Genomic DNA, 10601 nt, shown 5'->3' on the forward strand with positions numbered 1-10601 from the left:
CCCCCAAAAAAATACTGACCCCCCCCCCCGGAATGCATGGACCCCCCCAAATTGCATAGAGCCCCCCCAAATGCATAGAGACCCCCCCTAAAATACATAGAGTCCTCATATGCATAGACACCCCCCCCCCCCAAAATGCATCTTCTCGAATCACGGCTGCAAGGTGGGGACCCCCCCCCCCAAAAAAAATACTGACCCCCCCCCGGAATGCATGGACCCCCCCCAAATTGCATAGAGCCCCCCCAAATGCATAGAGCCCCTCCAAATGTGTAGAGGCCCCCCAAATTGGATGAAGACCCCCCCCAGACCCCCTCAGGACCCCCCCCAAACCCCTCAGGACCCCCCCAAAACCCCTCAGGACCCCCCCCCCATATTTTTTTCGTGCCCCCCCCAGGTGGACAACTCCTCTCTGACGGGGGGGTCAGAGCCCCAGACCCACCTCCCAGGACCCCTCTATCTTGCATAACCCCCCCCAGACCCCCTCAGGACCCCCCCCCAAACCCCTCAGGACCCCCCCAAAAACCCCTCAGGACCCCCCCCCATATTTTCCGTGCCCCCCCCCAGGTGGACAACTCCTCTCTGACGGGGGAGTCGGAGCCCCAGACCCACCTCCCAGGACCCCTCTATCTTGCATAACCCCCCCCAGACTCCCTCAGGACCCCCCCCAAACCCCTCAGGACCCCCCCAAAACCCCTCAGGACCCCCCCCCATATTTTCTGTACCCCCCCCAGGTGGACAACTCCTCTCTGACGGGGGGGTCAGAGCCCCAGACCCACCTCCCAGGACCCCTCTATCTTGCATAACCCCCCCCCAGACCCCCTCAGGACCCCCCCCCAAACCCCTCAGGACCCCCCCAAACCCCTCAGGACCCCCCCAAAACCCCTCAGGACCCCCCCCCGTATTTTCCGTGCCCCCCCCAGGTGGACAACTCCTCTCTGACGGGGGGGGTCAGAGCCCCAGACTCACCTCCCAGGACCCCTCTATCTTGCATAACCCCCCCCAGACCCCCTCAGGACCCCCCCCCAAACCCCTCAGGACCCCCCCAAAACCCCTCAGGACCCCCCCCCCATATTTTCCGTGCCCCCCCCACGTGGACAACTCCTCTCTGACGGGGGGGTCAGAGCCCCAGACCCACCTCCCAGGACCCCTCTATCTTGCATAAACCCCCCCAGACCCCCTCAGGACCCCCCCAAACCCCTCAGGACCCCCCCAAAACCCCTCAGGACCCCCCCCCCCATATTTTCCGTGCCCCCCCCAGGTGGACAACTCCTCTCTGACGGGGGAGTCGGAGCCCCAGACCCGCTCCCCCGACTGCACCCACGACAACCCCCTGGAGACCCGGAACATCACCTTCTTCTCCACCAACTGCGTTGAGGGTGAGGGGGGGCCCCCCCCAAAAAAAAAACAACGGGCTGGGGGTCCCCAGGAGTGGCTGGGGGGGGGGGGGGGAGGATTCAGAACCCCCCCGGTGGGTTTGGTGGGGTCCCCGGAGCTGCTTTGGGGTCTTTATGGGGTCCTTTGGTGGGTTTGGGGGTCCCTGGGGGGCTACTTCGGGGTCTTTATGGGGGTCCCCCGGTGGGTTTGGGGGTCCCCAAGGGTTGAGTTTGGGGGTCCCCGGGCCTGCTGAGGGTCTTTATGGGGTTCTTTGGTGGGTTTGGGGGTCCCCCAACAGGTTTGGGGGTCCCCGGGGCTGCCTTGGGGTCTTTATGGGGTCCCCTGGTGGGTTTGGGGGTCCTCAGGGCCAGTTTTGGGGGTCCCTGGAGCTTCTGGGGGTCCCCCGGTGGGTTTGGGGGTCCACCAGCAGGTTTGGGGGTCCCCGGGGCTGCCTTGGGGTCTTTATGGGGTCCCCTGGTGGGTTTGGGGGTCCTCAGGGCCAGTTTTGGGGGTCCCTGGAGCTTCTGGGGGTCCCCCGGTGGGTTTGGGGGTCCCACAACAGGTTTGGGGGTCCCCGGGGCTGCCTTGGGGTCTTTATGGGGTCTCCTGGTGGGTTTGGGGGTCCTCAGGGCCAGTTTTGGGGGTCCCTGGAGCTTCTGGGGGTCCCCCGGTGGGTTTGGGGGTCCACCAGCAGGTTTGGGGGGTCCCCGGGGCTGCCTTGGGGTCCCCTGGTGGGTTTGGGGGTCCTCAGGGCCAGTTTTGGGGTTCCTTGGGGCTGGTTGAGGGGGGGTTTGGGGGTCCTTGCGTAGGTTTGGGGGTCCCCAAGGTCCAACCGGGAGGGGATTATGGGGTCCCCCAGCAGGTTTGGGGGGTCCCAGAGCCATTTTGAGGGTCCTGGAGCCCCTTTTGGAGCTGGTTTTGGGCTCCTTGACCCATTTTTGGGGTCCCTGACCCCCCCCCCGTGTCCCCCCCCCCAGGCACGGCGCGGGGGGTGGTGGTCGCCATGGGGGTCCAGATGGTTATGGGGTGCATCCCTGGGCTGGTTTGGGGTCCCGGAGCCCCCTTTTGGGGCATTTTTGAGGCTCCTGGACCCATTTTTGGGGCTCCTCGACCCGTTTTTGGGGTCCCTGACCCCCCCCGTGTCCCCCCCCCAGGCACGGCATGGGGGGTGGTGGTCGCCATGGGGGTCCAGATGGTTATGGGGTGCATCCCTGGGCTGGTTTGGGGCTCCTCGACCCACTTTTGGGACATCCTAGAGCCATTTTTGAGGCTCCTCGACCCGTTTTTGGGGCTCCTCGACCTGTTTTTGGGGTCCCTGACCCCCCCCGTGTCCCCCCCCCAGGCACGGCACGGGGGGTGGTGATCGCCACGGGGGACCGGACGGTGATGGGGCGCATCGCCACGCTGGCCTCGGGGCTGGAGGTGGGGAAGACGCCCATCGCGGTGGAGATCGAGCACTTCATCCAACTCATCACCGGCGTCGCCGTCTTCCTCGGCATCTCCTTCTTCATCCTCTCCCTCATCCTGGGCTACACCTGGCTGGAGGCCGTCATCTTCCTCATCGGCATCATCGTGGCTAACGTGCCCGAGGGGCTGCTGGCCACCGTCACCGTATGTTGGGAAGTGGGGGGGGGGGGGGGGCCGTGTGGGGCAGGGGGTGAGGGGCAATGTGGGGGTGTAGAGGGGTGGGGGGGACGCTGTGGGGTGGGCTATGGGGGTGTAGAGGGGGTAAGATATGGGGTTCAGGGGGTTGGGGGCACTATGGGGGTGTAGAGGGGTGGGGGGGCGCTGTGGGGTGGGCCATGGGGGTGCAAAGGGGGTAATATATGGGGTTCAGGGGGTTGGGGGGCACTATGGGGGTGTAGAGGGGTGGGGGGGGCGCTGTGGGGTGGGCTATGGGGGTGTAGAGGGGGTAAGATATGGGGTTCAGGGGGCTGGGGGGCACTATGGGGTGGGCTATGGGGTGTAGAAGGGTGGGGGGGGCGCTGTGGGGTGGGCTATGGGGGTGTAGAGGGGGTAATATATAGGGTTCAGGGGCTTGGGGGGCACTATGGGGTGGGCTATGGGGTGTAAAAGGGTGGGGGGGCACCGTGGGGTGGGCTATGGGGGTGCAGAGGGGGTAATATATGGGGTGCAGAGGAGGGGGGGGGCACTATGGGGTGTGGGGGGGGGTGTCTGCAGGCACTGGGGGCTCTGGCTCCAGGATTGGGGTGCAGTGGGGGGGGGGTCCGTGCTGGCAGGGGGGGGTCCGTACCCCCACTTCCCCCCCCCCACTTTTTGCCCCCCCCCAGCTGTGCCTGTAGTGGGGGTCTGTGCCTGCAGTGGGGGTTCCATACACGCACTGGGGGCTCTTGCTCCAGGATTGGGGTGCAGTGGGGGGGGGTCCGTGCTGGCAGGGGGGGGTCCGTGCCCCCGCTTCCCCCCCCCCCCCTTTTTGCCCCCCCCCCCCCCAGCTGTGCCTGTAGTGGGGGTCTGTACATGCAGTGGGGGTCTGTACGTGCACTGGGGGCTCCATACACACACTGCGGGCTCTTGCTCCAGGATTGGGGTGCAGTGGGGGGGTCTGTGCTGGCAGGGGGGAGGTCCATAGCAACACTGGGGGGGGGGCTGTACCCAATACGGATGTCCCCCCCCCCAAGGTGTGCCTGACGCTGACGGCCAAGCGCATGGCCCGTAAGAACTGCCTGGTGAAGAACCTGGAGGCGGTGGAGACTTTGGGGTCCACCTCCACCATCTGCTCCGACAAGACGGGGACCCTCACCCAGAACCGCATGACGGTGGCCCACATGTGGTTCGACAACCAGATCCACGAGGCTGACACCACCGAGGACCAGTCCGGTGGGTAGGGGGGGTACTGGGGGCAAGTGGGGGGATACTGGGAGGCTGGGGAGTCCTGGGGACTAGGGGCTATTGGGCAGTATTGGGGGCTATTGGGGAGTATTGGGGACTGGGGGCTACTGGGGGCTACTACTCCCAGATCTATGAGGCTGACACCACTGAGGACCAGTCCGGTGGGTGGGGGGGTACTGGGGGCGGGTGGGGGGCTACTGGGAGGCTGGGGAGTCCTGGGGACTGGGGGCTATTGGGGACTGGGGGCTATTGGGCAGTATTGGGGGCTACTGGGGGCTGGGGGCTACTACTACCAGATCTATGAGGCTGACACCACTGAGGACCAGTCCAGTGGGTGGGGGGGTACTGGGGGCAGGTGGGGGGATACTGGGAGGCTGGGGAGTCCTGGGGACTAGGGGCTATTGGGCAGTATTGGGGGCTATTGGGGACTGGGGGCTATTGGGCAGTATTGGGGGCTACTGGGGGCTGGGGGCTACTACTACCAGATCTATGAGGCTGACACCACTGAGGACCAGTCCAGTGGGTGGGGGGGTACTGGGGGCAGGTGGGAGGCTACTGGGAGGCTGGGGAGTCCTGGGGACTGGGGGCTATTGGGGAGTATTGGGGGCTATTGGGGACTGGGGGCTATTGGGCAGTACTGGGGGCTATTGGGGGCTGGGGGCTACTACTCCCAGATCTATGAGGCTGACACCACTGAGGACCAGTCCAGTGGGTGGGGGGGCTACTGGGAGGCTGGGGAGTCCTGGGGACTGGGGGCTATTGGGCAGTATTGGGGGCTGGGGGCTATTGGGGAGTATTGGGGGCTACTGGGGGCTACTGGGGGCTGCTGGGGCTATTGGTGGGCTGGGGGCTATTAGGGGCAGGGGGCTACTGGGGAGTATTGGGGGCTGGGGGCTATTAGGGTCTATTGGGGGCTGGGGGCTCTTGGGGGGCTACTGGGTCCTCTTGGGTGGCTACTGGGAAGAAATTGCCCCCGGGGGGGGGCAATTTGGGTGGGAATCGGGTCTTTTGTGGCACTGAGCTCTCTGCCGGGGTGGGGGGGGTTGGAGCAGGGGAGGGGCGTCCCCTTCTCTTTGTGCCCCCCCCCCCCCACTGACAACCCCCCCCCCCCGTGTCCTGTTCCCCCCCCCCCCAGGCACGGCCTTTGACAAGAGCTCGGCCACCTGGGTTGCCCTCTCCCACATCGCGGGGCTCTGCAACCGCGCCGTCTTCAAGGGGGGGCAGGAGAACGTCCCCATCCTCAAGGTGAGGGGCTGGGGGGGGTCCCGGGGGGGTCCCGGGGGGGCAAGGGGGGGGGGTCCCATGGGGCAGGATAAGGTCTCCATCCTCAAGGTGAAGGGCTGGGGGGGTCCCGGGGGGGTCCCATGGGGCAGGAGAACGTCCCCATCCTCAAGGTGAGGGGCTGGGGGGGTCCCGGGGGGGTCCCATGGGGCAGGAGAACATCCCCATCCTCAAGGTGAGGGGCTGGGGGGGTCCCGGGGGGGCGGAGGGGGGGTCCCATGGGGCAGGAGAACATCCCCATCCTCAAGGTGAGGGGCTGGGGGGGTCCCGGGGGGGGCGGAGGGGGGGTCCCATGGGGCAGGAGAACATCCCCATGCTTAAGGTGAGGGGCTGGGGGGGGTCCCGGGGGGGTCCCGGGGGGGGCAAGGGGGGGGTCCCCATGGGGCAGGAGAACGTCCCCATCCTCAAGGTGAGGGGCTGGGGGGGTCTCGGGGGGGTCCCATGGGGCAGGAGAACATCCCCATGCTCAAGGTGAAGGGCTGGGGGGGTCCCGGGGGGTCCCGGGGGGGGCAAGGGGGGGGGTCCCATGGGGCAGGGATAAGGTCCCCATCCTCAAGGTGAGGGGCTGGGGGGGGGGTCCCATGGGGCAGGAGAAGGTCCCCCATCCTCAAGGTGAGGGGCTGGGGGGGTCTCGGGGGGGTCCCATGGGGCAGGAGAACATCCCCATGCTCAAGGTGAGGGGCTGGGGGGGTCCCGGGGGGGCGGAGGGGGGGTGTCCCATGGGGCAGGGAAATGATTTGGGGGTGCCCCGGGATGGAGGTGGGGGGGGGGTTTGGGGGGTGCCCCAGCCTATGGGGGGGGGGAGCCCTTCCATGGGGCACAGGAAGGGTCTGGGTGGATTCCATGGAGAATGGGCAGGGTTTGGGAGTGTCCTGGGATATGGGGGGGGGGGTGGTGGTGTTAGGGGGGTGCCCCAGGCTGTGAGGGGGGGGTTTGGGGGTGCCCCCCTCACCCTCTTTTCCCCCCCCCCAGCGGGACGTGGCCGGTGACGCCTCGGAGTCGGCGCTGCTCAAGTGCATCGAGCTTTCCTCGGGTTCCGTGAAGGTGATGAGGGAAAGGAACAAGAAAGTGGCCGAGATCCCCTTTAATTCCACCAACAAGTACCAGGTACGGGGGGGACACACGTCACGCACCCCCAAAACCCACAGGGCCCCCCCCCAAAACCATCAGCATCCCCCCAAAACCATCAGCATCCCCCCCAAACCCATCAGCGTCCATCCCAAAGATGCTGAGTCCCCTCCATCCCTCCTGGTCCTCAAAGCTCTTCAGGAGCTCCCCAACCCCCCCCCCCCCAGACATCCTGGGTCCCCCCCAAACCTGAAACGCCCCCCCCAAACCCGTGGAGTCCCCCCAAAACCATCAGCATCCCCCCCAAAGCCATCAGTGTCCATCCCAAAGATGCTGAGTCCCCTCCATCCCTCCTGGTCCTCAAAGCTCTTGAGGAACTCCCCAACCCCCCCCCCCAGACCCCCTGGGTCCCCCCCAAACCTGAAAAGCCCCCCCCAAACCGATGGGAGCACCCCCCAAACCTGTGGGGTCCCCCAAAAACCCTCAGCATCCCCCCCAAAACCATCAGCATCCCCCCCCAAAGCTGCCGGGTCCCCTCCATCCCTCCTGGTCCTCAAAGCTCTTCAGGAGCTCCCAACCCCCCCCCAGACACCCTGGGTCCCCCCCCAAACCTGAAAAGCCCCCCCCCAAACAAATGAGAGCACCCCCCAAACCTGTGGGGTCCCCCCAAAACCCTCACCATCCCCCCCAAACCCATCAGCGTCCATCCCAAAGATGCTGAGTCCCCCTCCATCCCTCCTGGTCCTCAAAGTTCTTGAGGAACTCCCCAACCCCCCCCCCCCAGACACCCTGGGTCCCCCCCCAAACCTGAAAAGCCCCCCCAAACCGATGGGAGCACCCCCCAAACCCGTGGGGTCCCCCCAAAAACCCTCAGCATCCCCCCCCAAAACCATCAGCATCCCCCCCCCAAAGCTGCAGGGTCTCCTCCATCCCCTCCTGGTCCTCAAAGCTCTTGAGGAGCTCCCCCAACACCCCCCCCCCAACACAACACCCCCCGGGTCCCCCCCAAACTCCTGGGAGCCCCCCCCAAACCCACAGGCCCCCCCCCTCCCCAAACCTATGAACGCCTAAATGCTGTGGGGTCCCCCCAAAGCCATCAGCATCCCCTCAAAACCTTCAGCATCCCCCCCCATGGGAAGTGCAGGGTCCCCCCCCCCCCCCCCCCCAAAGTCCTGCTGAGCCCCCCCCCCCAAACCCACCAGCCCCATCCAGACCTGAAGCCCCCCCCCCAAGGCCCCCACCAGCCCCCCCCCCAAACCTGTAGAGCCCCCCCCCCCCCAAGTCGTCCCCCCCCCCAGACCTACTGAGCCCCCCCCAAAACCCGCCAGCCTCCTTCCACCCCCTGCAGACCCCCCCCACATCCGTACCCCCCCCCCCAGCTCCCAGTGCCCCCCCCCCCCCAACCCCTACAGCCCCCCCCAATCCCCCTGGACCCCCCAATTCCACGCCCCTCCCCTTTTCCCCCCCCCCTCATCACACTAATCCCCTGCCCCACACTGACAGGACAGGATTCCCGGGGGGCACTGGCCTGGAAAATCCCCCCCCCCTCCAGCCCCCCCCCCCCCGTGGGTGGCAAAGGGAGGCGGGGGGGGGGATTGATGCGGGAGGGGGGGGGGGGGAAATTGATGCAGGAGGGGGGGGAATTGATGCGGGGGGGGGGAAATTGATGCGGGAGAGGGGGAATTGATGGGGGAGGGGGGGAATTGATGGGGAGGGGGGATTGATGGAAAGGGGGGGGGACACATTGATGCGGGGGGGGGTGATGCTGACCCTGGCCCCCCCCCCTTACCCCCCCCCCCTTGCCCCCCCCCTTGCTCCCCTCTCCATCTCTCCATCCACGATTGATGCGGGAGAGGGGGGAATTGATGCGGGAGAGGGGGAATTGATGGGGAGGGGGGGATTGATGGAAAGGGGGGGGGACACATTGATGCCGGGGGGGGGGATGATGCTGACCCTGACCCCCCCCTCCTTGCCCCCCCCCCTTGCCCCTCCCCTTGCCCCCCTCTCCATCTCTCCATCCACGATTGATGCGGGAGAGGGGGGAATTGATGCGGGAGGGGGGGAATTGATGGGGAGGGGGGGATTGATGGAAAGGGGGGGGGACACATTGATGCGGGGGGGGGGTGATGCTGACCCTGACCCCCCCCCCCCTTGCCCCCCCCCCCTTGCCCCCCCCCCTTGCTCCCCTCTCCATCTCTCCATCCACGATTGATGCGGGAGAGGGGGGAATTGATGCGGGAGGGGGGGAATTGATGGGGAGGGGGGGATTGATGGAAAGGGGGGGGGACACATTGATGCGGGGGGGGGGTGATGCTGACCCTGACCCCCCCCCCCCTTGCCCCCCCCCCCTTGCCCCCCTCTCCATCTCTCCATCCACGATTGATGCGGGAGAGGGGGGGAATTGATGCGGGAGAGGGGGGAATTGATGCGGGAGAGGGTGGAATTGATGCCGGGGGGGGGGAAATTGATGTTAGGGGGGGGGTGATGCTGACCCTGACATCCCCCCCCCCCTTTTGTGTTTGTGTCCCCCCCCCCCCCAGCTCTCCATCCACGAGACCGAGGACCCCAACGACAACCGGTACCTGCTGGTGATGAAGGGGGCCCCCGAGCGCATCCTGGACCGATGCTCCACCATCCTGCTGCAGGGCAAGGAACAGCCCCTGGACGAGGAGATGAAGGAAGCCTTCCAGAACGCCTACCTGGAGCTGGGGGGGCTCGGGGAGAGGGTCCTGGGTAGGTAACGGGGGGGTCCCGGGGGTCCCAGGGGGGGTGAAGATGGGGTGGGGATGCGGCTGAGGGAGGATATGGGGGAGCATCTCCCTGGGATGGGGCTGTGAGGGCTCTCTGGGAGGATGAGGATGTCCTTAGGGAGGTCATGGGGCACCTGGGGGGGGGTCCTGGGGGGGTGAGGATGGGCTGGGGCTGGGGCTGAGGGGGGATATGGGGGTCCCTGGGGGGCTGGGGGGGGTGAGGACGGGGTGGGGATGGGGCTGAGGGAGGATATGGGGGAGCATCTCCCTGGGATGGGGCTGTGAGGGCTCTCTGGGAGGATGAGGATGTCCTTAGGGAGGTCATGGGGCACCTGGGGGGGGTCCTGGGGGGGTGAGGATGGGCTGGGGATGTGGCTGAGGGGGGATATGGGGGTCCCTGGGGGGGCTGGGGGGGGTGAGGACGGGGTGGGGATGGGGCTGAGGAGGGATATGGGGGAGCATCTCCCTGGGATGGGGCTGTGAGGGCTCTCTGGGAGGATGAGGATGTCCTTAGAGGGGACATGGAGCTCCTGGGGGTGGGCTATGGGGGTGTAGAGGGGGTAAGATATGGGGTTCAGGGGGCTGGGGGGCACTATGGGGTGGGCTATGGGGTGTAGAAGGGTGGGGGGGGCGCTGTGGGGTGGGCTATGGGGGTGTAGAGGGGGTAATATATAGGGTTCAGGGGCTTGGGGGGCACTATGGGGTGGGCTATGGGGTGTAAAAGGGTGGGGGGGCACCGTGGGGTGGGCTATGGGGGTGCAGAGGGGGTAATATATGGGGTGCAGAGGAGGGGGGGGGGCACTATGGGGTGTGGGGGGGGGGTGTCTGCAGGCACTGGGGGCTCTGGCTCCAGGATTGGGGTGCAGTGGGGGGGGGTCCGTGCTGGCAGGGGGGGGTCCGTACCCCCACTTCCCCCCCCCCACTTTTTGCCCCCCCCCAGCTGTGCCTGTAGTGGGGGTCTGTGCCTGCAGTGGGGGTTCCATACACGCACTGGGGGCTCTTGCTCCAGGATTGGGGTGCAGTGGGGGGGGGGTCCGTGCTGGCAGGGGGGGGGTCCGTGCCCCCCGCTTCCCCCCCCCCCCCTTTTTGCCCCCCCCCCCCCCCCAGCTGTGCCTGTAGTGGGGGTCTGTACATGCAGTGGGGGTCTGTACGTGCACTGGGGGCTCCATACACACACTGCGGGCTCTTGCTCCAGGATTGGGGTGCAGTGGGGGGGGTCTGTGCTGGCAGGGGGGAGGTCCATAGCAACACTGGGGGGGGGGGCTGTACCCCAATACG

General features: G+C 66.8%; 1 protein-coding gene across 1 annotated transcript; it reads left to right on the plus strand.

Moving 5' to 3' along the window:
• Positions 1-1258: 1258 nt before the first annotated feature.
• Positions 1259-9306, plus strand: LOC141478003 (sodium/potassium-transporting ATPase subunit alpha-3-like; the record flags this gene model as incomplete). The annotated part of the gene is made up of 6 exons (XM_074167145.1): positions 1259-1376; positions 2717-2985; positions 4014-4212; positions 5360-5469; positions 6478-6612; positions 9114-9306. Coding segments are annotated over 6 exons (1024 nt in total), but the record flags the coding sequence as incomplete, so codon positions are not given.
• Positions 9307-10601: the final 1295 nt, after the last annotated feature.

This window comes from Numenius arquata, unplaced genomic scaffold (assembly GCF_964106895.1).
Source record: "Numenius arquata unplaced genomic scaffold, bNumArq3.hap1.1 HAP1_SCAFFOLD_1773, whole genome shotgun sequence".
NCBI lineage: Eukaryota > Metazoa > Chordata > Aves > Charadriiformes > Scolopacidae > Numenius > Numenius arquata.